Genomic DNA, 27,193 nt, shown 5'->3' with positions numbered 1-27,193 from the left:
AGGAATGTTAAACACACTTTTGACAAAGAGTGGAGTTTATTCCACAGCCCTTTGCACACTTTTTAAAATGTCATCATCATAATAGAATAAAAAGGTTGTAGCTAAAACTTGCTGATCCTCTGATAACCATCCCGCCAGCCGTACCATCCATAGCCAAGAAGACCTCTGAATGGGGAGTCTTCTGAGTGAAGTGATCAAGGTGTCCAATATTGCTCCAAATGGGCAGGACACACATTGTTATACTCAGTATTCTCCTCACAAGCTTTTCTGCAGTCCTGCATGGAGGGTACTTGAGGTAATTCTCCTTCAATGACCGCCCCTCCTAGAATTCTGCAGGTTGCAAATAATCCTGAGAATTTTTGTGAGTTTGCAGTGGATCGTAATCTCGTATCTTTGTTCTTTCTAGTGAAACGACCTGACAGTAGAAGCCCTGAAAATACACAAATAACAAGTCTTGTAAGCAGTCAGTTCATTTTCCAGGCTTTTACAGTGAGTTAGCTGTCTGATCAGATTAAATTAATACTTTTTTTTGCCATTACAAGTGTACATAATGGTCATTATTTATGTATGTTAAAAAAAGGCAAAAAACATGTTGATTTCATCATACTGCAACACAGTGCATTCCAAGTTATATGCTTTGTACCGTTTTCTTAAATATACATAAAAATTACAAATAGTGCATATCTTTTTAATCTGGGGCAGCCCAAAATCCAAACTGTCCTATTGTATTGATAAGTACCGTTTCGAGCGGTAGAAAGTGTTGCCTGCGAAGCTAAACTCGGGGTAGGAAAACCCTTACCGCTGTTTTGCGCTTCTCGCCCTACGTCACTTCCTCCCTCCTCTCTCGCGTCCATCTTGCTCCGCGCATGTGTCTGCTGTTAGTTTACAGGTCAGTGAGGAGCTTTAAATACCTTCTTCCCACCACTGTTTTACTCCGATCCGACGGCAAGAGGTAAACGAAAGCCTTTTCTGACTAGATGGCCGAATATCTGCCGCGGTTTGAAGCTAACGTTGCCGACGCTGTGTGTCACTAGCTCCCAGTTAGCATAAGAGGCTAGCTAAAGTTAGCTTAACAAGTTATTGCACAAAAGCTAAACCACACCTTGTTTCGGTACAACGGTTGGTTGAATTAGTCCGCGAACGTTAGCTTAACACACTCTGACGTCACCCATGGCCCTACTTTGTTTGGCCCGCCATATTATTTTGTTGTGTGTCTTCGTTTTGTTGTCAATAATACAGAGAACATAGACGAGGAACCGTTAGCTAGCAGAAGCTAAGAAAAAAAGGTGCAGATATATGTTTAACATGGCTGTTATTCACCGGTGCATTATACAGGAGAATGATAATGTGATATGTGCACATGCAGCACTGTAGTGATGCGATCATGCCTTTTTTAAGTGTGCACATGTGCATTACTAAAAACTCCAATAGGGGAAGTATCACTTCTTTGTAATAAAGGTGTTGTCACGCTATCTACAGTGGGCAATTATTTATTGCAACCCCGGAGTTGCTGCTGAGGTTGTGATTTGCCACAGAAGCACCTCAATGAGGGATGAAAACAAACACTTTTTGCAGAATAACAGTTTTGCAAGGATGTCACATTTCAGCTACACCTGGTGTGTTTGTTTTCCCACAATGATCCGTTACACACCTTTAAGGAATATTCTTTGTCTTCTGGATCAGAAGCCCATGAACTCACCAGATCACACCAGTGTTAAAGTCACTGAATGCACTAAACTCAGTTTGTTACTTGATGTCAGAAAACAAAGATTTCTAGCTTGTTTTGGTACAGATGTGCTTTGTGCTGTCTTTTCAGCAACCACATGAAGTTTATTGAATTACCCTAACACGTTATTTTTGTTATTTTTAGCAGTTTATTATTAATATTGTAAGATTGTGAAGTTTATGAGATATACAATATTGCGGTTTTCACATTATTTATTTTCAAATATCCCAAATATATTAAAAGAGTTTGTCAAACATGAATGCTGTCAGTATAAAGATACACTACGATACATTTTATATAATGTGCTTTCTTTCTTTTTCCAGATGAAAGAATCAATTATGAATCAAGAAAAACTTGCTAAGCTACAGGCACAAGTCCGCATCGGCGGAAAGGTAAGTGACCAACTCGACGCATTATCACAGGTTACATGACGTGATTTATGGTCTGCAACACGCTCTGCTGTTTCCTAATGCTGTAAGACCTGCTCAGGCTCTGCTGCGAAATCCATCTTAAGCTCTGAGCACGATACCGAGGATGATGCATGAATAGATCATGAACAACTGGAGGTTTACACAGATGTTTGGCTGGATGTCTCCGTAGGGTAGCGCTCGCAGAAAGAAGAAGGTTGTACACAGAACGGCCACCGCGGACGACAAGAAGCTGCAGTTCTCCTTAAAGAAGCTCGGTGTCAACAACATCTCCGGTATTGAGGAGGTAGGAAAAAATGTTCCTCTCAGCTGTCCCACTGTGATTACAGGTGAATCTGATTCAGCTTGTTAACAGCATAAAACTTTGTTCTCTTACAGGTTAACATGTTTACAAATCAGGGAACAGTCATCCACTTCAACAATCCCAAAGTGCAGGCCTCCCTCGCAGCCAACACCTTCACCATCACCGGCCACGCTGAGACCAAGCAGCTGACCGAGATGCTGCCGGGTATCCTGAACCAGCTGGGAGCCGACAGCCTGACGAGCCTGCGGAGACTTGCCGAGGCTTTGCCCAAACAGGGTCAGTAACCTATCGCACCACAGCGTGTTGAATAAAGTCATCATTTAGCGTAAATGACACTATAGATTCAGGACTGTATTGTCCTTGTTTAAAGAGATGAGTCTAGCTGCCCTCAGGATTTAACCTTTTATTGTTTTCACCGTTTAAACTTCTCACTGATCGTTTTCTCTTCTTGCAGCTGCAGATGGAAAAGCGCCGATTGCAACAGTAGAAGAAGAAGACGAAGATGATGACGTTCCAGGTGAGTGCTCAAATGACTCATTTTTGCGTTACATGCACAATTGTTTGTTCCACCATTCAAAACAGTAGATTCCTCCTCTGCAGTCTTAGTCTGTGTCCACATAGCTTCTTCTTCTGGCAGAAAAGCACTCCGCTTCATCTTGTTTTTTATGTTCCTCTGACGACATATCACAACTCAAACCTCCGTTGTATGACAGACTTGAATCGCTCCTTAGATTTTTATTATGCATTTGGGCGATCTGCTCGCACAAATGTGTGTGTTGTGATGGTGTCTGTGTGACTTATAAAGCTCAGGATGGATCAACACGGCCAAAACAAGCTTCTCCTCCATAATGTCTACGGTGACGTCATCAGCGCTTTTTCAGAGATTTTCAATTTGACGCACAAAAAACACGGAGCGCTCAGAAAAAAGACGCTGGCGCTCAGAAAGACACACTATGTGGACAAAGGCCCTTATTTGGAAATGCTTCTTCACACTTGTCCATTATGGGACGATGTCTTTCCCTTAGTTAAATAACCGTGGCAGCTTTGTTTTCTTCTGGCTCGTGAAAGGGGGTCATGTGAAGGGGCTTCATCAATGACTTTAGAGTGATGGTGCAATGCAGGGTTTAGTATTTAAATCTCATGTTCATTGTTTATAAGATCTTAAGATCCAGTTTGCTTTTCTTTGTGAGGAGAATGGGCCCAACACATGAGGTTGCCATTACAACAACCTCATCTTTTCCCAGGACGTCTCTCGGGTCCTCGCTAATGTAACAAACGATTACACATGTATTCAGCAATGGGAGCAGCCCGGTGGCTCAGGGGTTAACAGCCATCGCCATCATGTTGTTATTGGAGTTAAGTTTCCTTTTTGTTCTCCCTCTGAAGGAACATGTTCACTCAGACCTTTTTGAATTGTTTCCATTTTAACCCCTCGACCCTTTGAGCCCGGGCTTTGAAAGGCAGATTTCTCACATTTCACGGGAGTAATTGAAGACGACCATTTGATGCTTCGCCCCCCCATCATTTTTACAGCTGCTCTCAGTAGTTGAGAAGGGTCCCATCTGTGCACCACATTGCAGCCCATGTGGGAGTGGGGAAAAGATGAGCAAATAATTTGGATTGCGCTGCAGCGAGTATCACGTTTCAGATAAACACGCTTTTCCTGAATTGTGCTCCGGCACCTCGGAGAGTGATTTGTGCAGATGGACATGCCTCTCTCCCCGAATCAATCAGCTCACCACGGAGTCTTTTGTTGTTTCAGATCTGGTGGAGAATTTTGATGAAGCATCCAAGGATGAGGCTAACTAGAGGAAACGGGACTCCCTGACGTGACCATGTGAGGCCCAAGATGTTTTTCTGTCTATTTGGAGAGGTGGAGAGCTAATCGTTAAAGTACCCGAGAAGATGAATAATCTGTCAACTTTTGACTGTGAGCGTTCTTTTAAATGTGCAACACCTGAACAAAGTACTTGCCTACTCTTATGAATTATTTTTTTGAGTAATTTTCTAGAATAGTACTGTGAAGTATTAAAAACCCGGGAAAGCAGTATCGAAGCGTACGGTATTCTAGTACTCATTCCACTTCCTCTTTTCCACCAGACTCTCCACATGCTTGTTGTGCTCCGTGTGTCCAGTTAGTGAGAGATTTGTGTAAAACGTGGTGTTTAAGGCTCCCGCTGTACATCTTCCATGTTACTCAACCTTCATTCTTCATGGCCTCGCTCAAACCACCGTATCCGAAATAAACCTTTGCTACTGTCAAAAAAATAGACACAATTTCTGTTTTGTTTTTTCCTCCTCGAGGACGATTTCCACCGCTGGAAAAATGTTGTTGCTCTTCTGTAAATTAGTCGGCGTCCTGAAGTGTTACATTACTATACAACTCAGTTAAAGGACATCACTGAAGGATTTCTGACTTAAAGACAGATTAACAAAATTGTGATGCCGTGCAAGAAACGGCTTATTAGAATCTTATCTCATAACTGTGTATTCCTAAAGCTTTATATTCAGTGATAGAGACTTCTGCTCTAACTCCATGTACGGCACTCAACAGCTACGAAGTAAGTGTTTTCTCTTTTTCCAGTTTAAAAAGATCTTTTAATTAAATAACAGATTCATATCAGTGACTAAACAGTGGTTTGACCTTTCATGGTGGTCAGTACAAGGTATTTGTAGATAAACCACCTATGACTGGTATGAACCACCATCACACACACACAGGCAAACAGCACCACAAGACCCCTGTTGGATGCTTTAATGAGGTGCGAGGTTATTTCAGAAAGCACAACACGTCGGTAAACATTAGTATCACAACACACAGAAACCAAACAGACTTCACATCAATATACTTTAGTCACATTACAACACTGACTACGGTTCTCAAATAAATAACGTCGGTACGACAAACAGGTTGGCAGCGTCATAAAAGCACAGTCTGTAAAAACCTATTTTCAATCCACCCACTGAGTCACGAGAGCAGAACGAGCTCACTATGAAAACCACACGGTGTGAACATGAGGCCATTCAACATATTACATTGGTATTCTTTTAAAAATGCCTTTTTATGGCGAATAAGTTAGTTTAAAAAATAAACCGCTGACATGGCGGTAAAAGGATGGAACATGTACAATATTAAAACCTCCATGCTTTAACGCAAAATCAATCCTACACGGCACTCCACGTGATGCAGCATACTACAGAGATCTGGATCAGATTTGCTACTCCACATTCAACGTGGAAAGAAAAGTAAAACTGTTAGAAAGTGGGTTCACCGCACAAACCTTCATGTGCGGCACGCCAACAGAATCATGTTGACCTGAAACATCACTCAGAGGGACCAGAGTATCGGTGCCGGCCCACAGCCCGGCCGCGCTACGTGATTGTCCAGAGCCGTCACTTGTGTCACAGTTCACTCTCTGATTCCCATCAGTAACTTCAGCAGGTGTGCCTCCATCACCTGTTGAACTAAACAGAGAAACATACATCAGTGTGTTAGTCGTGGATGAATGGTCATTTTTTCTTTTTAATCTACTGCGATTACTGAGTAGAGACAAAAATGACCTTTTATTTAAAGCACAATTTGTTCCAGTAATGTCAATACCTGTTTCTCAGTCTGTGTGCTCCTCCATGTTTTAAACCCATTAAATTTAGGCTCAGACTATCTGCTTCATTTACACTCACCATTCCGGTGACCCATCGCTACGGCCATGTCCATCGCATTGAATCCAGAGTCTGACTCGATGGTCGGATCAGCACCACTCTCTGGAAGACACACAAACAAACCCCGGACTTTATTATTTCACATGTTTATGGTAGTAGCAACACATAACAATACCGAAACACTAGAGATTCATGTTTATCCTGTGGGACGGATGGATGTTTGTGACCACAGGTGTTACTTTCAGTGAAACATTCGTCCTCACCTAACAAGATTTCCACACAGCGCACATGGTTCCCATGGACGGCGTAGAGCAGAGGGGCTCCTCCATTCTGAAAGCCACATGAAGGATCATCAAATCACACAAAAGGGCTTCATTAGATGGCAAGATGACATCCAACCCAGCACAACGTGAGTGAGAGATCTCCCTAATAGCATAACCTCATAATTTGTTGTTGTTGTTCTATTCTACTAGAGCAGAACATGAGATAGAAGCTCGGCATTCTTACCCAGTCGTATTCATTGACGTCAACACCGCAGTCGATGAGCATCTTCACAATGTCGGTGTATCCCTTACTGCAGGCCAAGGACAAAGCACTCTCCCTCCCTTTGGCCAGGACGTTTGGGTCAGAAGCCTACGGCGAAGAGTGACGACCAGCAAATAAATAAAGAGGACGTGATGGAATATTAATAAAACCGTGAGATCTGAACGACACGTCGAGCTTTCCGTACATTTTGAAGGAGAAACTCGACGACGGCGATTTGTCCGTGTGCGGCTGCCCACATCAGGGGGGTGAAGCCTTCCTCATCTTGGAGGTTGATTACAGTCTCTGTTAAAATGATACATGAAAAGCAATGTGATTACTGCATCTCCATACCCACAATCCTTTGCAGGAGTGCGTCTGTTCGACACAACTGTAATATTTTTTGGTCATTTTTCAAGCAAAACCTGCCAAATATTTTCTGGTTCCAGCTTCTTAAATAAGAATATTGTCTGATTTACTTTAGTCTGATATGATAGTTAACTCTATATCGCTGGTTTTTTAAATGTTGTTCAGACACAATAAGACATTTAAAGACGTCACACTGGACTCTACTAAAATGCAGTGGCCATTTTTAACTATTTTCTAATTTGTCTTTAATGAACATAAGAATTAGCTGCAGCTCTAAACACCAGTGACAGTGAGTGGTGTTTCAGATCATTTCACCACTGCATGACTAGTAGGAACTCTACCCGACAACCCAGATGGGTTTACCTACCCTGTTCAATCCTGCTGGCCAGAAACACCATTTCCCCCTGGGCTGCAAGCTGATGAATGGACAAAGCTGAGAGGAACAACATGCAGGTAATGATCAACATTTGGACTTACTTCGTGTTAGAAACATTAAGTAAATAAAACGACTTTGGTACTTACAATGCACCAACAGAGGCGTGGATGATACCTCATTGCCGCGGTGTTTATTTGTGAGTGTGGTGGACTGTTTGATGGGGGAGAAATGCTTGGTGGTGGATGGCGTGTAGACGTGGCGCACCTGTATACCCGGGGAGGGGGACGTCTGGATGTTGCACTCAGCTGAAACACATATTGAGGCAAGTGAGCTGAACTGAAGTCAGACATCGTCACAAGATAACCAAAAACCTACCTTTGAATAACACAGAGGCCACCTCCAGATCGGAGTTGACCTGGTCCTGGATGTTCTTGCTGTCCTCCTCGTTCAGCGACTTGACAAATCTCGAGCAAACGTTCATGTCGAAGCGGTTGGGCAGGATGAACTTGATGCCCATGGCCACATTTTGGGTGCCCGTGTCATCTGGGCTCACGCCCATCGACTGCTCGGTCTTGATGACACTCAAATCGGGCATTACGCAGATCCCCTCCATGGCCTCTGCTGTCCCACCGGAGGCTGACAAGGTAACGTCCATTCTCTGATCCCTCACCGAGCTGTCACACTGAGATTAAACTGAAGCCACCGCGCGCCTGAAACACGGAAACAATTCGTATATATATAAAACCAAATACATATTTAGTCACAATACGTATAGCGTTAATGTTTCCTAGCTTGTGGCTGACAAAGCTAACCTAAAAACAGCAGGTTTTGATATTAAATGTCTAATAAACTGTGTTAGCTATCAGTTAGTATGCTAGCTGTTGTTATTGTAACCTTCCGTTAGTCACAATAATACACCGTGGCAAAAAATAACTATGAACATAGAAACAAATGAAAGCTTTTATCAATATTTAATTTAAATAAAGACCTCTCTTACTCGATAAGGCATTGTTTTATTTAAATATCCTCATACGTTCACCCTTCTTCATTCGGTGTTTTGATCACATTTACGCATGCGCAGTTAGTGGCGTCCACAAAAGGGTGCATCCACTATTAACCTCCCCCGTTTTTAGTTCCGGGACCTCCACATCATGCTGCTGCCGAACAGATTTAAGTTTATTGATAAATAACAAACACTTAATCAGACATGAAATGCTGACAATCAACATACATACATCCTGAGGGAGAATTAACCCTGAAGCTGCCAGTAATGCAACATCGAGGCTGTAATGCAGCGGCCACCACGCTAGGGGGCGGTAATCCACCTCCGAGTTTATTGTCAACTCCTTTTTCGAAAGTAAGAGGAAGCCAAAGAAACCTCTCGTTCCGCCCGCTTGGATGTACTATGCATAGAACCGAGTGGTGGAGGGGGGGACACTAAGAAATACATACTTGTATAAATTACCACACTTTAAAGATTGTCAACCGGTTTGCACAATGAGCGGGATACCAGGGACCGCTGTCGTCCAGGTCACCAACCTGTCCGCGGCCGTGAGCAGCGAGCAGATGCGCACTCTGTTCGGTTTCCTGGGAGACATCGAGGAGCTGCGGCTCTACCCGCCCGAGTAAGAGCACCCTGCCCCCGGCGACGGCTAGCTAGGCAACACCGCGGACTTGCGGCCTACGTAAACATGAAAAATCAAGACCAAAGCGAAACACAGCTAACCTTTTTTCTTCTTCTTCTCTGTTCGTCTTTTCTTTGACAGCAATGGCCCTCTGTCTTTCTCCTCCAAAGTGTGCTATATAAAGTACCGAGACCCCTCCAGTGTTGGTGTGGCGCAACATCTCACCAATACTGTTTTTGTTGACAGAGCCTTGATAGTAGTGCCATGTGCGGAAGGTGAGTGTGTTTCGTTTAAAAAGAATGGGAATGAAATGTCTTGAGTTGTCTGAGTGGGCCTCCTCCCCACTTTTGAATCCAACCGTTTGGTGTTTTGGTTGAATTCTGAATTATTTCTTTTCTTTTCTTTTATTACTCACATGGAAAAAATTGGCAAGTTGTGCCATTTGGGTAGTTTCTTATTTTAGCCACTTTTTTTTGTCACAAGTACTTGAGACAGGTGCCTGGTTGTATCCCCTCAATAAAAACTGTCTGTCTGCTGTCACAAGGTGCTTTCTACAGACGACACTAGAGATATGTTGAATGTGTTTTTTTTGAAGCTGCAAGACAATATTTACCTCACTGTAAACACTGGATTCTCTGGAACAAGTAGCATTGTGTATTTTCCATAAGAAGCTGCCATTAATGTTACTTGTTTCATGGAAATTACCAAAATAAGTTCATGCCATCACAGCTAACTTTATCCTCTTTCTCTCTCTTTCTTTCTTTTATTTTTATTTTTGGTGCTCCCTTTCTTTAAATTCCTCCCCCCCTTTTGGTGCCACTGTTGTCCCCTTGTGTACAGTCAAAAGAAAAAATGATATCACCTCTAACTTGATGCTTTTTTTGTCCACGTGACTTAGTGCTGGATGGCTACTGAGTTTATTAATTTGGTTTTGTATGTTTTTTCTGTGTGATTATGTGTGCATATCAGATGACTAGACTGGCCCAGCTGTTACACTACACTAGCCTGAGTCAGGCATTGTTTTCCAAGCCACTATCCCCGATCGGGCCAACGCAGCCTTCAAGGGGGAATGTGACCAGGAGAATAGCCTGCTGCACCTTCCAAGATGGACACCTTGTCTCTTTTTTATTTTTTAATTTATTTTTTTATTTTGGTTTGTTTCCTTTCATACTTTCCCATGTTGTCCACTCTCTACTGTCTCTATCTAGAAACTACAGTATTGCTTATCTCTAGCTTTGTGTTTTTTATATTTGTTATTTTGGTTTGTTGTTTTGATTATTGTCCAACCCCCCACCCCCCTCTCTCTTTCCGCTACAGCTGCGGCTTGTGTGTGATTGAGTTCTGTCCAGGTTGCTACGGCATACCGGTGGGATGTGTATCACACATGGGATGCTAAGAGGATCACTAACACTTTACTCTCTTGTCACCTCCTCCTGTTGACGTAGCCAGGGTTTAGACGTTCTGAAAGTGAGACCCAGGAGAACCTTTTTAAAATTCTATTTGCGCTTTTCATCTGTGCCGTAAATCTGTAGTAAAAGGTTTTTTTTCTCCCCCTCACATTACTACGTCACAGAGCTCTGGTATAGATGTTTAATGTTTAATAATAACACTGCAACTCTCCATTCAACATCATCATTTTATGCTCGGTGCCTCCGGCTGTAATGAACAGAGTTTGTTTCTTGCTGGTCTTAACGTAGCTCTCTTCTCCAGCTATAGAAGCAGCTGACTTTAGTCCAGAGTGGAATCAGCAAAATGCCTAATTGGTTGTTTTTTTTCATGGCTAAGTCTTGGCTAACATTTCCCACAGTTCTTACAATTGTTGTTCTTTTCTGTATCTGATGTCCTGTGTGCTATTAGTGATGCAGCCATTGGGGTTGTCTTGTGTTGCACACCTTTCCAACACTGCGAAACGATCGCCACACGGAAAAGCGCCCATGCTTGATATCGTATGGTTCATGACCAATATGTTTCCAGTACAGGTGACCCATGCATCAAAGTGTTGACTCATTCTCTGCATTGTGTTTTTCTTTTCTTTTTGATCTATGAAAAGAGACCAAGGCCAAAAATCAGTGTTCTTTTTGTTTCTGAGAAAAAGAAAAGTTAAGATTGTTATTGAAAATGATAATTCAGATTGACTGAGGAGAATAATTTAACAAAAGCAAAGTAAGGATGCTCGGTCTCCAGCAGTAGACACTAGAACACTTTGTAGGTTGTATGGGGAAGTGTATGCTCTCTTTCTCTCTAGAATACAGTGGGCTTATTGTGCAGACATAGAGGAGACAGAGTGAAGCGTCCCTCTATTGCCTTCACTAATATCTGCTTCTGTCCTGCAGGGAGAATCCCAGAAGAGGCCAAGGCATTGTCACTTTTGGCACCTGCCGCCCCAGTACCCAGTCTGATTCCTGGAGGCGGACTGCTACCGATTCCCGCTCCAGCTCCGCTTCAGAACGTGAGTTGCCATCTTGTTTTCTTGTCTGTTTGTCCGTCAGATCGCTGCGCCGTTCACGCTACGCAACTTTCTGTCTTGTAATTCGTTGTGGTTTTCACACTACATGAGGGACCGGCAGTAGGGGGGGGTCGCACACTACAAGATCTGCCACCGGGTAGAATCCCAGATGACGTCTACAAACTGTGTTTTGTCATTAAAACAGTTTCCACATGTCTTTACTATTTATACGGTACATCCCAAGTCTCTTTTTTTTTGTCATTTCCTCGCTCCCCGCTTGATCCGGAAGTTGTTCTGCTCCGCCATCTTGACGGATGTCTCAAAGCTCTCTCCTCGCTCCTTCTCTGAGAAGCGAGGAGAGAGGAGGTATCTCTTGAGGAACCATGAGCGAGGATACACGAGAGCAGCCTTCACGGAAGTCTTTCAACGGCCCGACACGCCCCCTCATTACAGAGAAAATGGCTCTCCTCTGGCAGTGACAACTGTGTATCTTTATTAGTACAGTTAACATGTGTGCAGACACAAACTCCGCTTCACGTGACGCTTCAGAGGAAAGGACGTCTCATTTATCTAAAAACGTATTTCCTCGTTTCCTCTCCATGCATCGCTGATGGGAGGGACGAAACGCAATGGAAAGAGGGAAACGTGGATGCAATGAAGAGACTTGGGTTGCACCCATAGCCTGCTTCCAATATCAACTTTGGTCCATGTTGCAAATGCAACACAGACATTAAAGTTCCTGTTGGTGCAGGCGACCCTTTCCTCAGGTTTCCCCCTCAACCCGTGTCTTGCGCTCTCCTTGGCTGTAGCTCCCCAACAGACTCCATGACAGGTCCATATGTTTATCCAGCTAGACATCTGGGATGAGTCTGCGATGCAGCGGCGATCCTCTCTGCCTCACAGGGCCAATTTGCAAGCGCCAAGCCAACGGAGATCTGCCTCTGATCTGGGTCTCTTGTCAGGGAGCTGCAGAAACGGAACATCGGGTCTAAAGTGGTGTGGTGTGGACTCGGCTTAAGTAAAACCTGAGTGTGTGTTTCACTCCCGCAGCTGAACCTTCCCGTAGTGAATCGGCTGTCGGCTGCCCTGGACCCCGCAGCAGCATCAGCGAGCGCCCAGGCCCCCCTCATGGGGAATGTGGATCCCTCAAAAGTGGATGAGATCAGGAGGACCGTCTACGTTGGCAACTTGAACTCACAGGTAACGTCATGTCAAACCTGTGTTCACACTGAACCTACTGAGCATTTAGCGTCACAAAAACAATAGAGCTCTGTGGCACAGAGGGAGGAGACATATCGGACTCAGATACACAGACAATATTTATTAGTAGAATGAAATCAATGTCAGTTTGTAGGATTTTTTGTGAATAAGAAAAATACATGATATCACCAGACTTATACTTTAAGTAGCAACCATCCTTTCCCTCATTCCTATTGCAGTGAAAGATGCCTCATTTCTGTCTTCTTTCTCCAGACAGCTTGACGTATTCATGACTCATCTGAACAAATTACAGTTTCCACTAATAATGCTCAGAGACAAATTCTGTTCATAAGCTATCTGTACCCACGAGAGAAGATATTAAAGCCTTCAAGTGCAGTATTTGTTGTCGGGGCCCTGCAGCGCTGATGATGATGTAGGACATCAGATCAATAAAATAAATCCTTTTAACAAGTTAACTCTCAACTGATTCCAGCACCCAAAAAAAATCAAAGCTTCACATTCTGTAGCTGCAAACTTGTCATTCAATCTAGTTATTTTTTTGTCACAGACCACCACTGCAGACCAGCTGCTGGAGTTCTTCAAGCAGGTGGGAGAGGTCAAGTTTGTGCGAATGGCCGGAGACGAGACTCAGCCGACACGCTTCGCCTTCGTCGAGTTTGTGGAGCAGGACTCCGTCGGCAGAGCCCTGACGTTCAACGGGGTCATGTTCGGAGACAGACCCCTGAAGTACGTGTTAAGAGATCGTCTTACAGAGATGTTCAGCAGGGACAGAAAATCTAAATCTAGAAATGTGTCCTTTACTTACTCTGAATGTCTTTTAGTGGTTTGTGTCAGCTGATTTAGCTTTTGGTCTTCCAGGGTTAATCATTCCAATAACGCCATAGTAAAACCCCCGGAGATGACGCCACAGGCCGCCGCTAAGGAGCTAGAAAGTGTGATGAAGAGGGTGAGGGAAGCCCAGTGCACCATCGCTGCTGCCATAGATCCAGGTACAGCTTTTTGATTGGCTGCATTGTATCAAGGTTTTAGTGACGGATTCGTGAAGTTGTTCTGATGCTGAGACTGCCGCTCTGCCTCTAGCTGACCTAGAGAAGCGCTCCTCCAGCCGGTCGAGGAAGTCGCGTCTGTCCCGCTCTCCGTCCCGCTCCCGCTCAAGAACGCACAGGAAGAGGTCCCGTTCGAAACACAGGTGATCAGCTAACACTCGGAGCGTTGAGACTTCACTGGCATGCCGCTGTGATGGAATGATTGATTGTGTCCAGTCAGTGATGAGCATTTATTTATTTTCTTTCTCTTCCTGTTGGAGCAGACCGGTACCGAAAGTGTGGCCGAGGACCGACACCCACAATCCCCGAAGCACCCACAAGCGGCGCTCCCACTCCCGAGACAAGAGACAAAGTCGGAGTCGCTCCAGGTATGTCGGGAACAACACGAGGCATCGATCTCAAAATGATCTGTTTCTACGCTGTTCAGTGCTCTGGAGAGGTTTCATCTGCTTCTGGAGTTTAATTTAAGATAATGTATTATCAAGCTCTACCCTGTTATCCCTGCACTGGGCACTAGAGGGCCCCATGTTCTTCATAAGACTAGTAACTTCCTGGATTCGGCTCCTGTTGTGTGGAAAATGTATCTTTTTATCTTATAAACCTTTTGATACTATAAAGTATGTATCGATGGATTTTTACCTTTATGTTTTTATGTACTTGCACACTGCAGTTTTTTCCGTAAATAGATTATATTGTCTTAATAAATGTAGTTGATCCAGTTAATGTGTTGTTATCAGGGGCCACAGGAGGAGGAGTAAGGACCGGTCCAGGAGCCCTCGCAGGAAAGTCAGATCACCCTCCCTGAAAAGGTAAATCCACCACTCCATCCTCAGAACACTGTTGAGATGTTCGGTCCTTGTCTTTTCTATGTTTTCTTGGTGGATTCACAAACGTGTGGACTAAAACATTTCAGTGATTTTGTGTCTGCAAGATTGTGATCGGTGTCTTTTTTTCATTGGCTCCTCTCAGAGGTGGGAAAGACAAGAGGACGGAGCGCAGCAGGGACAAAAAGGGCCGATCCGCATCCAGGAAGAGGAGCCGCAAGGACGAGGACAGGATAAAGAGCAAGGCCAAGCCAAAGAAGGTAAAGAAGCTTACACTTTGGAACACCTCTGTGGAATAACGCCTCCCTGTTTGGGTCCCCCTGCATCTCTGCAAATCTCTGCTTTACTGTCCTCAGCAGACCCCCCCCACCTCAGAAACTGTGTTTTTTTTTTGGTGAATGGTTTCACTCTCAAACTCGAGAATCAAACCACCTGAACGCTGACCTACTTTTGAAAGTTTACGATAAAGATCACACAAAGATCACACGTTTTAGACTTATCGCGCTCCATCTTTGCCGTCGATAATCTGCAGAATGCACTGCAGCCGTACAGTCGTCTCGTGCACTTTACTCCAGTTATCGTAAGTGATACTCCACCCAAAATCTATGTTGCGTTCTTTACTCGTAGCAAAGAGTAAAGCTCAAGTTGACGCGTGTTTCCGGTCCGATGAACATCACACTGCTGGAAGGTGGAAGCTAAACGGGGTTCCAGTTAGAATTTAGGTTATTTATGTTTTTGTATTCTATCTCAGAGTGTCCTTGTGGTGTTGGTTTTGTGACTCTTAGGGTGACTTAGGCTTTAGGAGTCCGATGTATTTTTAAACTTCTATTCAGTGAAAACATCTAACAGTGACTGCATCATTAGTGCCTGAACTCTTGGCCCACCAGGTCTGGTCTGACTGTTACTCGTTGACATTTCAGGTGCAAAAGGACTATGACCGGCAAGAAAAGGAAGACTTTGAGAGTGAACGAGAAGACGCACTCAGCGAGGACATGACGTCATCGCCGTGCGCCCTGCATAACGGCGGCTACAAGACTCACAACGCCGAGTATGCACATCTGGGCAGCTCCAAGTGATTATTACAGCACCATACGAACTCACCCCGCGTCCCATCTCAGCGCAGTACGACGTGCGTATAAACACCGGGCGATAACCACTCATTAGCAGCGTGTTTTTCCTCATGGTCGTCATCTCATGATCTTTTTTTTTGAACTCCACATTGTTGGCAACACGTGGATCCTGTGACTCAGCGGATGTTCAGTCCCCCACTCAAAGGGCAGGTGAGCACTCGGTGCAGCGTTTCCCGTTTAGAAGGGAGGCTGAAGGTTTCGCAGAAGGTGCTCACGATACGACAGTACGACACTAAATAGTTGAGTCGACACCTCAACAGCAGCTGGACATTACAAGCTTCCCAAACAAACACATTGGATTGCATGATATCATACGGTTGTCCACCTGCTCTGTGTGTCAGTCAGCCTGTTATTCCTTCTGTACAGACACAAAGACTGTCGTCACCCACCCAGGCAGAAACAATGTGCAGCTGCAGAGCTTTTGAAACTCCTCTTGGTCCATTCCTCCTGTGACATCTTGACCACACTTCAGTCGTCTGAAAAGCCTTTCATGCCTCTTAGATTAGAAGTATATATGCCTTTTCTTACAAACACAATGTTTTTGTCTTGATATTGCAAAAAGCTATTTGCAGCAACAATCTGCGTTAACGGTAATAAAAATGTATCTTACGGGAGAGAGATTTTAAAATGTTTTCCTTTTATGGCGTGAGAACCGGTGGAAAAAAGTTCACAAATGAGTCGGTAATGCATATAGGAACAAAGCAGGTTATCGTTTTATGCAGAGTTTATTTTATCAAATTTAATCTGCTGCATATGAGCACAGATACAGGCACTGAACGGCAAAATCTAATCTGGATTGCAACATATTTCAAACTTGACTGACTTCTTCAGGCATCCTTTAATAACATATCAGAGAAATCTAGTAAAAGTACTGCAGTGAATCCTTAATAATCTAGTAAAACTACTGCAGTGAATCCTTAATAATCTAGTAAAAGTACTACAGTGAATCCTTAATTATCTAGTAAAAGTACTGCAGTGAATCCTTAATAATCCAGTAAAAGTACTGCAGTGAATCCTTAATAATCTAGTAAAAGTACTGCAGTGAATCCTTAATAATCTAGTAAAAGTACTGCAGTGAATCCTTAATAATCTAGTAAAAGTACTGCAGTGAATCCTTAATTATCTAGTAAAAGTACTGCAGTGAATCCTTAATAATCTAGTAAAAGTACTGCAGTGAATCCTTAATAATCTAGTAAAACTACTGCAGTGAATCCTTAATAATCTAGTAAAAGTACTACAGTGAATCCTTAATTATCTAGTAAAAGTACTGCAGTGAATCCTTAATAATCCAGTAAAAGTACTGCAGTGAATCCTTAATAATCTAGTAAAAGTACTACAGTGAATCCTTAATTATCTAGTAAAAGTACTACAGTGAATCCTTAATAATCCAGTAAAAGTACTGCAGTGAATCCTTAATAATCCAGTAAAAGTACTGCAGTGAATCCTTAATAATCTAGTAAAAGTACTGCAGTGAATCCTTAATAATCTAGTAAAAGTACTGCAGTGAATCCTTAATAATCCAGTAAAAGTACTACAGTGAATCCTTAATAATCCAGTAAAAGTACTGCAGTGAATCCTTAATAATCCAGTAAAAGTACTGCAGTGAATCCTTAATAATCTAGTAAAAGTACTGCAGTGAATCCTTAATAATCTAGTAAAAGTACTGCAGTGAATCCTTAATAATCTAGTAAAAGTACTACAGTGAATCCTTAATAATCTAGTAAAAGTACTACAGTGAATCCTTAATAATCTAGTAAAAGTACTGCAGTGAATCCTTAATAATCTAGTAAAAGTACTGCAGTGAATCCTTAATAATCTAGTAAAAGTACTGCAGTGAATCCTTAATAATCTAGTAAAAGTACTGCAGTGAATCCTTAATAATCTAGTAAAAGTACTGCAGTGAATCCTTAATAATCTAGTAAAAGTACTGCAGTGAATCCTTATCAATCTGTAATCTGTCCATACAGTCAGTTTCTCACATGGCTTTTCATTTATCACAAAGCAACTGAGTTTGCATCAGTTGCATTTTATACAAAACATTAAAGAAATGACCTATTGTAAAATATAGATTATAATAATAGTATAATCCAGGCCGTTATCATGTTAGGTTCTGTGTCTAGACTTGCTGCTCACCAGCACACCAAGAAGGGGAAGTGCCAACCAGAACAAGGATCTCACCAACTAAACCATCATTTAGATCATCAGGTATTTCATCTCTCTTTATCGCCGCCTCGTGAGGGGAAACATTTTTGTCCCTTGTTATTCTGCTGCTCTGGCCTCGGTGTGGCTGTGACGGCCACTTTGCATATTCTGATTTCTTTTTTTTACTAAAGGAAACAATCGGTGCATTACATATTTAATACGTATCTTCTGGGTGTAGGAACACGAGGGCCCCTCAGCGTACGGATACTTCTAAATCGGGGAAGCTAAAATGCTCATCTGCCCTTTGTGTGCTGTTAGACGTGAACGACGCTCTGCACCATTAACTCTGGAACGTCCTGCAGAAAATGTACGCTGTTGATTTTAAGACTTGAAGTGCTGTAATTATGAGAGTGCAGAACGGTATTGTACTATTTCTGTTAACCTGTCAACCTAATGTATTGTTGCATAACTCATTCGGGCAACAAGAATACGTCGTTTTACTTTCTGTTTTATGGGTGTACATTTTATTGCGTTTTTTATATTTCCGATTCGTCACGACGATGTATCATCTTCCTTTTCCTCTTATTGTTGTAATGCTGTGAGATAAAATATTTACTGTTTTTATAGATGCAAAACAAGCCTAAACTATAAAAAAAAAAAGAGAGAAATGCTGGCGGTGTACAAAATGTCTGTCTCAAACGAAGCCCAGATTGTCGGATGTGTCGCAGGTCTAACTGAGAGCACAGAAGGGTCAAAAGTGCCTAGACTAAGATTGTACAGAATATTCTAATAACACATGGAGACTTATTGACAAATGAAACCTGAAGTTATTGTTTAGGATGTTGAATAGCTAAAACGAATGAGACGTTATATTTAAGTATTGTCGGCTGTCTTTAGTAATTAATAGAGTAGATTGAACATTCATGGGACTTTTGTGGATTTGTCTTTTTTATTTGATCATTTGTTTCTCTGTCATTTCTGGTGTTTCGGTTTTCAGTATTGTGATCGTGTCAAAAATGCATCCGCAAACTTATTGAGATCAGTTTCTATTCTGTTTTTTTTGTTTCTTGGAAAGCTAGATATATTTTAAAACTTAAATTCCCCCGATGGCTTTTTTTTATTTTCCTGCTTTTTTTGTGTTCACAACGCTTCAGTTTGAAGTGATGAAGTTTAAAAGAAAAAACAAACATTTCCAGCACAACCAATTTTATTTTTTATATCCACGTGTCCGCTGTGTGCGGTTACTACAGTAGAGACGATTGACGGGGGAAAGTCTGTGTTTGAGACTCGATGTAAAGATTTGGTAACACGGTTTTTGAAGAACTTGGATGTTTGTTTGTGGTCCTCAGTTTGAAACGAGAGATACATCTCATCTGTTTCCTAAACAACACTCAATAAAGAGACTTTTCATTCACTCATGTTCAGAGTTTTAATGCTGCAACTTAACCAAGAGGTGATTCCCTCTGGACTCCAGTGAGAACGCACCTGTTCTTACTTCTTCAGCTGTGTGTTCATGAGATTTAAGCCGTAATGTGGAAACAACGTGGACGCTACAAAGAAGACATGTTGTACTTTATGACTTTATGATTTTGTCCCAAACTTTCCCTAAAACCACTCAAATATTGCATAGGTCACTAGATCACTCTTAGTGCACATCATCTAATGGTTACAACCTAATACCATATTACTATTTTTTTATTACTAAAATGTGTATATTTAATACGTGTGCAATGACGTCAACTCGAGTAACCAAACATTTTAGCAGACTTTCAGAGTTGTTGTTCCGACTTGAAGGGGCATTCGGGTGAACTTTCCTAGTCGGGAACACATTTTTCCGATTATTCCAACACCACGTGAATGCAGCATAATGTCACTAGACATGAGTGCTTTCACTGCTAAGTGAAACTGCTCACTGATAAGTTAAAATGTCTACTGTGAAAAAGGCCCATTGCCCTGATACTAGGCATTCATTGGGACAACTGCATTGCAAAGAGTGTACATTGATACACTCGTGCTCTTAAAGCATTTTCAGTCATGTTTCCATCATGAGGTGTTCAGGTTCAGATATAAAAGTACGGTACTGTATGTTCAGGGATGTATAGCAGGTAAAGTGCTACAGAAATGAGCAGAGATGTGGATGTGCATGGACAGTAGAGAACTTAACTTCTGTCTTTATGAATAATGAAAACATGGATGGATGGATGATGGTTCTCATGATCCCGTGGTCTTGGCTCTTCATGGTCTGCAGTCCTGTTCTAAACAGTTTTCACAAAATTGTGGCCATGTTGCCGTCTGTTATCGGACTGGTGCTAAATTGTCTTATGTAGTCCAATCCTGATTTTCCCACAGTCAGGTCTGTGTCCTCTGGTTTGCTTTCCGTGGCTTGAGTAACCGATGTGTTCGCCGGCATGCCCCGCTGAAACATATCCAATGTTGTGTATGCACTAGAAAAGGCGAAAGGGGAACTCTGGGTGTCTGTCCGTCGGATGTCCGGGAACGTTTCTCCAGTGCTGTCAGGCGGGACATCTCCAGCTGCATCCTCGGTGTCTCGTTGGATCCAGTCAGGAGTCATTTCTGGCGAGTCTCCCTCGTCCTCTGACGCGTGGAGAAGCGATAACATTGATGGCGATGTGCTAGCAGGGGTCGCATCTTCTTTCTCAACTAGCCGAAGGCTGATGGTGTCCCATTCCTCCACCCTCAGAGTGTCGATGGACTCTAGTAGATCCTGAGTGAAGTACAAGAAAACTGTTTGTTATTAAGCTCATTTAATTTCTTCACACTCGTGCTGGTAACTCGAGGTTTCGTTTGGCTTTCACGATGTTAAAACTGGTCGTTCATTTATTGAAATCCCAGATAGACACTTACCAGTTCACAAGGCTTTTCTATTCTCTGCATTGCATCGCTCTTTCCAGGGTTCGGTATGCTTGGCCACAGAATCACTTTAGCTCTAAGTAGAGTAGGTAGTGTAGAGTAGATGTTAGATATTTATCCATTTAAGAAACGTGTGACAGCTTGTTTAACGTGTAAGACAGCGGCTGTACCTTTTTATTATAGGAGATCCAAATATCAGCACAGCCGCCACAACTGCAAAGGTTGTGATGAGGCCACTGAGATTAGAAACGTCTACGAAAAAACAAAAACACAGTAAGTCAGGATGTTTCTGTGCAAACGTAAGCATCAGAAATGTAATTGCGTGCATCATTTGATGGATACAACCTTGATCATTCGTTTTAAACAGGCCTGCTGTGCTTCGTACTCCTGCTCCTGCCCGGGTGAAACCTGATATCTGGACTTCGTACGCTGTGCCACTTTTGAGATTCCCCAATTCACAGCTGTTCAGCATTGGATCCACTGTAAAATCTGCAATCAAAGAGTGACACCTTTCAGCATTTCACCGTTGACACATCTGCTTTAAAGTTGGACTGAACCAGAAAGGATGTTTAGGCTGTAGGTGTCTGCATTAGATCACTAAAGCCTCAGACCAACTGCTAATGCTGTAGCTTGTTCACAAACCTTTAGAGACTGAGGCGGTGGTAAACAAACATAGCATTGAGAGTAATGCAGGTAGAGGCTGTGTGTAACTCAGTGTCAGGCGGATAATGCTTACTTCTCTCTGTGCTTGACTTCCCGTGGTGGTACTCATTGTAGTAGATCACGTAACCCAGGAGGAAACCTCTGATGTCTTCCTCCGGGATGGACGACCACTGCAGCGCCACTGAATTCAGCGTCACATTGTTGCTGCTGATGTTTGCGGGAGCGCTGACGGGAGCTTTGAGAGCACGATATCAAGAAGTCAGACCGTTTTGTTCTGGATAAGGGAATCGATATCTAATAAATAATATATTTATCCTTGTTTTTAGCCATGCTAGGTCAGTCGACCACTTTGATCCGGAGTGAATTATCTCAACAACTGGACTGCTATTACATTTTGTACAGATATTCGTGGTCCCCAGAGGATGAATCCTAAAGATTTTGTGGATCCCTTGGCTTTTCCTGTAGCGCCACCAGCAGATTGACATTTGTAATGTCTCCACAACTGTTGGATGGATTGCCATGAAATTTGATACAGACGCGCGTGACTATTCCAATCACGTTACATAATAGTGGAAAAGTATATTGAGTGTGACTTACATCCTTGAGTGAAATAGAACTGTGTTGTCCCATAGGTGCTCTCGCTGTTGTTCACGCGCTTCATGTTGCAGGTGTCCTTGTCTGGCCGTGTGTGCAGAGTGATGCTGTATCTCTTGTGAGGCTCCAAAGGCTCTGGGTATTTGAAATGCATTTCATCAGGTACCAAAGTCTTCCATAAATGATGTTTGCATACTACTCGTATCACCAGCTGAGTTACGTTATGAGGAGCACATATTTATACAGAACGTATCTTCAAAATGTTCACTGACAATGTTTTTCATTGGTTTACCCTCAAATAAAGCATTTGTTTAAATACTCAAAGCACTCGTTTCTTCAAAACATAGTCGGCAAAATAAGTTAGTAGCACGTAAACGGAACTTCTTGAGGACTAAAATATGTGAATATCTACACACCTGGTAAAGAAGATACGGTCTTATAGTTGTTTTTCCTCTGATAGAAGGACATGTGCGTTGCTTTATGTCCCGCCTTCGTCCACTCCGCAGAGTAGCAGACATAGTTTTTGATGAGATTGTCTTTCCAATAGATGGTAAGAGATGTATTGTTGTGGACTGTCACGTTCAGCATCCCAGCTCCCATACCTGCGAGGACAAGTTCATGATAAATCCACTCTAATTATATCGTAGGCTGGATCTCCAAAAGCGACTCCTGTTCAGATTAAAACAGTATCAAAGTATACAAGTGAGGACTCACGGGCCATGTCTCCTCGCTGTGGTATCGCCCGGCTTACAGCTGGGGAGGTGCTAGCGTTGTTCACAGCACTGATGTTGAGATGATAAGCTGAATATGAGAGGATCAGTCTGATCTCGGGCTGAGTGGTGGTTATCCGCTCACGTGGAGCCTCTCCTGACGCTTTCCCAACGGTCACATAGTAGCCATCATGCAGCTCCGTGGCAGGAAACTAACAAACAGGCTCATTTTAGTATCATAAAGGCATCAGCCGTCGCTACACAGAAGATATACTCCCGATTATATTTCTTGTGGAAGTAAAAGTTGATGTGAAAAATGACCTTCCAGGTTAAAGAAAGCAGCCGGCAGCCTTTTCTTCCAATAATGTCAGTTTCTTCAAGGTTGACAATGACCGGCTGAGTGGTCAGTTCTGAAACAGGACATTTATTTATTGTGATATAAGATGCAATATTTCCACTTGTTTCTCCTGTTCTTGTAATCACACAGTGGAGTAAAAACACTTTGTTTTAAAAAACTGCTTATATTTGTATGTTATATATTTACTTTAAACCAATCTGACCTGATGGGACAGTGTAGGCGTCACTCACTGCACACTGAGGGCATTTATCACTGGTGACGCACTGTATCTGCACAGTGTAGGCCAGGGAGGAGTTCAGGTTGTCCACTGTACATCTCGTTGCATTTTGGGATTGCACGGTCTGTGAACACAGTGAATTATGAATTAATGCCAGGTGGACTTATTCAAAACATAAATTCTAAAAAAATGTTAAAACCATAACCTTTATTCAATCAGCGAATCTTGATAAGAACAAGATCCTGTTTTGCTAAAGAGATGCATCTTTATCAAGACATTGGTACGTAAAACAAAGAAACAGCGACAGGCCACTCGAAGGTTAAATTAAAGGGGAACTCCAGTGGTTTGACTCATAAAGGTCAGTTCACCCGTAATAAGGAGCACTACTCAGCCTGTGGAAACAGATGTCTTCTGTAGCTCTGAAAGAGAGCTTTCTAAAGTTTGACCACTTAACAACATGGTTTGTTAACTGACCTTGCTCCACGACAGGCTGCCCAGTGCTTTATAGCTCACAGAGTAATACTTGATGGCCTTTATGTCCTCCTGTGGCCAGCTCACATTCACAACCAGTCCTCCAGAGTGGCGGCTGAAGGACACCGTATATGGAGGACCACATCGCACTGAAATATAATTAAAAAACAACTACATTCAGTCAGAGATGTGACATCGAAACAAGAGAAACTTGCTTATAAAAACAATGTTATGGACTTACACATGGTCTTTGGTGAACCCTTAAAAACTGCTTTTGTGCAATTTGTTGATTCGCTGTTTTCCAAAACCTCCACGACCACGTTTACAGTTTCATATAATGTGATCGTTTTAGAGAACTCAGTGATGTTGTGGTTAGCGCTGCAATATGTTCTGATAAACAGAGATGGTTTGAAAGATGAGATGTTAATTGTCAAAAAAAATCATTGCAAGTGTGTGTTTTTTTTACATGTTAAACAATATGTGTCATTTAATTTCGGCTAGAAAGGAGAAATCTTACTTGCGCCTTTGTTGTTGTACGATGAGTGTGTAGGTCTTTTCTGATGCGCGCGTTCCAGGTTTCCACACACACACTTTAACGCCATGTCGTTTTTTTTCCCCAAAACAATCTAAATCATGAACTCCATCTGAAAGAGAGGCAGTGTGCAAAAACAGTTGAGAGGTTTAAACAGCTGATGATTCAATCGGGGATGACTGAAATGTTTTTTTTTTTTTTACCTGGGTGGATCTTACAGTGCTGATATTTGGAAGAAATGTTCGGTGACCTGCACTTCACTGGAACATAACATTTGAATATGATGTGAAACTAGATCAGGTGTGACTTTCTCACTGTGTCATTCTTACAAGAACGCTTCGTCTCACAGCGGAGAAACACTAAGTATGACTCCACTTTGTAGGACATTTGATGGCATTTGTGTCATTTTCTTTGTTTTTTTGGACAAAAATCAGTGAAACCATTTATTAGAGATCATATGATGAAATCACTGATATTTGAGCAGCAGTCTGATGAATAATAAGTTGAAATATAATAAAAAGTAAAATACCTGGACTTGATGCTTGAACATGAGAGGAGGGTGTAGCGTAGTAAACAATAATCAGACCTTGAATTGAACAGAGGAAGGAAGCTTTAGGGAAAATCTGCCTTGAATACTAAATACTGGAGTTGTTTGACTGATATATAATGTATAATAATGATATAATCCAGCAGGTTACAGAAAGATCCTCCATAGCCCTCGAAACTGAATTTAGTTATTTATTTTTTACAAAGAAAACTAAATAGACTCCTACAATAAAAAGATGTAAATTATTCACTTTCTTCTCTATAAATAGTTCGATATAATCATCCGACAGTAACTAAAAATATAAAATGCAAAAGGAAAAATTAAAGACAACTTACCAAAGATGACAAAATGTGAATGACTTGCATAGGAACATTTTGAGTCAAGAAAATCCAAATGAAATCCGCCGCCAACCATTGTCGCCCGGCACTGACAGACTCACACCCACATGTGGCCGCCACTCAGAGTCATGATGCACACAGGAGCTGCTCACTCGGAGTGAACCAGAAGGAAATATTCTGGGGAGTTGCACACTGTGAGGGGCGGGGAGACACATTTTGACACGGTTCATAGGACTCGATAAACCGACGCCAGGTCCCCGGGAGTCGCTTTGTACTTCTTCTTTCCACAAATAGAGCTGTGCAGCATGTGGGGTTGTACCACAGCAGCACTCTGTGTGACTGTGCGTTAGATCTCTGAATGAATTGCTCTTTTCTCTGAGCAGTTACTGAAAACAAGCTTTCGTACGTTCACTGTGACTCACAGCATGAATTCAAAATTACTTGTTTTTGTCCTGTAATTTCAGAAATTCTTGACGCTCATTGTGCTTTCAAAGAACTGAATCTCGTTTTCATTTGGAAATTCACAAATTGCGCCGCGAGCGTTTCATTTTGAATCAGAAGCGATGTTTCAGAGAACAGACGTGCTCCCATCGGTTCCCATAAGTGAATGGTTTGAGGGAGCTGTAGTAGAATTAAAATGTCATCGTTATGAAGAGAGCACTGAGTTTTCCTGCACTGTAAAAAGTTAGTTTAAATGTAGGTATATTATTCACTGCCCGCATAGAAAATACTGCATTACATGGACAATTAATAGCCTTCTGTTAAAAGAGAAGAAAAAACAAGAACAAATCAAAAAGGCCAAACAACTAATAATAACAATACACATTTTGTACTTCTTGTTTCTCAGAATCTTAAGAGAGAATAACATATTTAAGTTAAAGACTCAGGTTTTTAGTGATCATTTGTGTCTGAATTTCCCTAAATCTGTTCAAGTCATACAATTCTGTTGCTTAACAAAAACAGACAAACCAGAAAGAATGCAGATGTCTGTGTAATAATAATCCCATTTGTGTGATCCCCTCCTTCTCCCCGTCATTAAGAACATCACAGTTCTCCTTCACTCGAAAATGTGTTTTGCTTTTTGCTGCTTCAGTTGTATGTTTGACCTTCACTGTGCAGAATTATGTACGTGCAAAGTTTGACGCTAGAAGGCTGTTGTCACCTTCATCGTGCTGAAGGAGGAAGACGCTGATGTGGTGGTTACAGCTGATAACGCCGTCCCGACCCACAGCGTCGTCCTGGAGGTGTAGCACCCACCCTCCCGTAAACACACTTAGCCCTGTCAGCACTGTTCCTGCCGTCAGCACCGTTAGCTGCTAAGAGCCACATGGAGGCAACAGATTTGCTCTCAATTTTTAATTAGCACCTTTCAGCAAGTTAATTTAACTTTAAAAAAAAAAACATATTATGAATATTGTATATAGAAATTAGCATTTTATGTGTTTCTCAATTGTTTCAGGTAACATCTGATGTGATCGAAAGCTCCGGAACAGCCACTAAATGGACCTGGTGGTGAGACTCTAATGACCCTTTGAAACTCATAAATGAATAACTTTTAAATAACTATTAAAAACCCTGTCGGTCAAATTAGGCGTGATCGCAAGTTCCCTGTTTTACACGAGTTTCAGGTAATGTTCTTAAGTTTAAGAAATGTCTTTCATCATTGTTTCGAGGAAATCTACTTCCTACTATTTTACTGCGTGGGTGGTTTTATTTTAAATGTAAGGCCAGGAAATGCCACCCCTTGCTTGGAGAGTTGCAGTAAGGGGAAGATCACATTTAATCTGCGCTCAGTTAGAGAGGTCTCAGTAAAGAGACACGAAATACAGTAACAACAAGAGCAGAATATGTTCGGGTGCATTTATGTGTCGTCAGTTTTAAGTACTTTTAGCTGCATGTTCCTCCTTCAGGGCTGAACTGTAAAGACACAGGAAGTTCAGTTCTCACCTCACTGACTTCAGGCCCAAAGAACATAATTAACGCCGTTTATCATGATGTTGATGTCATTAACACTCCACTTCAACACCGTACCAGTTGTAGAGCAAAGCTTGAACCCTCGGTGGTTGTTGTGTG

The 27,193-nt window shown here is 42.3% G+C and overlaps 4 protein-coding genes across 9 annotated transcripts; 2 read left to right on the top strand and 2 right to left on the bottom strand.

Annotated features, from left to right (window-relative positions):
• The first annotated feature begins 821 nt into the window (after positions 1–821).
• On the top strand, positions 822–4,735 carry btf3 (basic transcription factor 3). Of its 2 annotated transcripts, none has more exons than XM_076081403.1 (6): positions 822–889; positions 2,050–2,118; positions 2,327–2,440; positions 2,533–2,734; positions 2,913–2,975; positions 4,221–4,735. In XM_076081403.1, exons 2-6 carry the CDS (start codon positions 2,050–2,052, stop codon positions 4,265–4,267), a joined length of 495 nt encoding a protein of 164 aa, XP_075937518.1. In that variant the 5' UTR covers positions 822–889; the 3' UTR covers positions 4,268–4,735. The 2 variants fall into 2 exon arrangements, with proteins under 2 accessions (XP_075937518.1, XP_075937445.1); XM_076081330.1 differs by having other exon boundaries at positions 843–952.
• Positions 4,736–5,026: 291 nt separating this feature from the next.
• ankra2 (ankyrin repeat, family A (RFXANK-like), 2) lies at positions 5,027–8,495 on the bottom strand. 2 transcript variants are annotated; one of them, XM_076081136.1, is made up of 9 exons: positions 8,383–8,495; positions 7,761–8,095; positions 7,532–7,690; positions 7,377–7,442; positions 6,849–6,946; positions 6,626–6,751; positions 6,382–6,448; positions 6,140–6,220; positions 5,027–5,923 (listed from the first exon to the last, which is right to left on the bottom strand). In XM_076081136.1, the coding sequence occupies exons 2-9, from the start codon at positions 8,038–8,040 to the stop codon at positions 5,868–5,870; spliced, it is 933 nt and encodes a 310-aa protein (XP_075937251.1). In that variant the 5' UTR covers positions 8,041–8,095; positions 8,383–8,495; the 3' UTR covers positions 5,027–5,867. The 2 variants fall into 2 exon arrangements, with proteins under 2 accessions (XP_075937251.1, XP_075937335.1); XM_076081220.1 differs by having other exon boundaries at positions 8,374–8,449.
• Positions 8,496–8,753: 258 nt separating this feature from the next.
• On the top strand, positions 8,754–19,233 carry srek1 (splicing regulatory glutamine/lysine-rich protein 1). 4 transcript variants are annotated; one of them, XM_076080952.1, is made up of 12 exons: positions 9,150–9,285; positions 9,980–10,163; positions 10,328–10,989; positions 11,344–11,459; positions 12,507–12,656; positions 13,225–13,403; positions 13,536–13,666; positions 13,758–13,866; positions 13,987–14,091; positions 14,461–14,532; positions 14,693–14,807; positions 15,468–19,233. In XM_076080952.1, the coding sequence occupies exons 3-12, from the start codon at positions 10,959–10,961 to the stop codon at positions 15,621–15,623; spliced, it is 1,164 nt and encodes a 387-aa protein (XP_075937067.1). In that variant the 5' UTR covers positions 9,150–9,285; positions 9,980–10,163; positions 10,328–10,958; the 3' UTR covers positions 15,624–19,233. The 4 variants fall into 4 exon arrangements, with proteins under 4 accessions (XP_075936919.1, XP_075937067.1, XP_075937136.1 ...); XM_076081021.1 differs by having other exon boundaries at positions 9,980–10,477; positions 10,868–10,989; XM_076080804.1 differs by lacking the exons at positions 9,980–10,163; positions 10,328–10,989 and adding an exon at positions 8,754–9,010 and having other exon boundaries at positions 9,152–9,285.
• LOC142948191 (interleukin-31 receptor subunit alpha) lies at positions 18,394–26,449 on the bottom strand. The gene is made up of 17 exons (XM_076090047.1): positions 26,378–26,449; positions 25,118–25,208; positions 24,765–24,821; positions 24,439–24,495; positions 24,221–24,347; positions 23,945–24,093; positions 23,707–23,852; positions 23,218–23,356; positions 22,979–23,067; positions 22,662–22,869; positions 22,364–22,549; positions 21,951–22,082; positions 21,427–21,588; positions 21,033–21,179; positions 20,861–20,942; positions 20,685–20,766; positions 18,394–20,544 (listed from the first exon to the last, which is right to left on the bottom strand). The coding sequence occupies exons 1-17, from the start codon at positions 26,447–26,449 to the stop codon at positions 20,086–20,088; spliced, it is 2,385 nt and encodes a 794-aa protein (XP_075946162.1). The 3' UTR covers positions 18,394–20,085.
• Positions 26,450–27,193: the final 744 nt, after the last annotated feature.

The sequence above is a fragment of the Anarhichas minor genome, unplaced genomic scaffold, assembly GCF_050575085.1.
Source record: "Anarhichas minor isolate MPS153535 unplaced genomic scaffold, ASM5057508v1 ptg000002l, whole genome shotgun sequence".
NCBI lineage: Eukaryota > Metazoa > Chordata > Actinopteri > Perciformes > Anarhichadidae > Anarhichas > Anarhichas minor.
The sequence above is the reverse complement of the archived record's forward strand: the minus strand, read 5'-3'. Positions and strand labels throughout refer to the sequence as shown.

Excerpts from the sequence above, each read along its gene's own strand:
- btf3 (XM_076081403.1), top strand. The coding sequence starts at position 2,050 with ATGAAAGAATCAATTATGAATCAAGAAAAACTTGCTAAGCTACAGGCA. Across the intron at positions 2,735-2,912 it reads CGAGGCTTTGCCCAAACAGG|CTGCAGATGGAAAAGCGCCG; the intron begins GTCAGTAACCTA and ends CTCTTCTTGCAG. Across the intron at positions 2,976-4,220 it reads CGAAGATGATGACGTTCCAG|ATCTGGTGGAGAATTTTGAT; the intron begins GTGAGTGCTCAA and ends TTGTTGTTTCAG.
- LOC142948191 (XM_076090047.1), bottom strand. The coding sequence starts at position 26,449 with ATGTGGCTCTTAGCAGCTAACGGTGCTGACGGCAGGAACAGTGCTGAC. Across the intron at positions 25,209-26,377 it reads CTAAGTGTGTTTACGGGAGG|TGCCGGGCGACAATGGTTGG; the intron begins GTGGGTGCTACA and ends TGAGTCTGTCAG. Across the intron at positions 21,589-21,950 it reads GTTCTATTTCACTCAAGGAT|CTCCCGTCAGCGCTCCCGCA; the intron begins GTAAGTCACACT and ends GTGCTCTCAAAG.
- srek1 (XM_076080804.1), top strand. The coding sequence starts at position 8,883 with ATGAGCGGGATACCAGGGACCGCTGTCGTCCAGGTCACCAACCTGTCC. Across the intron at positions 9,286-11,343 it reads AGTAGTGCCATGTGCGGAAG|GGAGAATCCCAGAAGAGGCC; the intron begins GTGAGTGTGTTT and ends TCTGTCCTGCAG. Across the intron at positions 14,533-14,692 it reads AGATCACCCTCCCTGAAAAG|AGGTGGGAAAGACAAGAGGA; the intron begins GTAAATCCACCA and ends GGCTCCTCTCAG.
- ankra2 (XM_076081136.1), bottom strand. The coding sequence starts at position 8,040 with ATGGACGTTACCTTGTCAGCCTCCGGTGGGACAGCAGAGGCCATGGAG. Across the intron at positions 6,947-7,376 it reads GGCCAGCAGGATTGAACAGG|AGACTGTAATCAACCTCCAA; the intron begins GTAGGTAAACCC and ends TCATTTTAACAG. Across the intron at positions 6,221-6,381 it reads CTGTGTGGAAATCTTGTTAG|AGAGTGGTGCTGATCCGACC; the intron begins GTGAGGACGAAT and ends TGTGTCTTCCAG.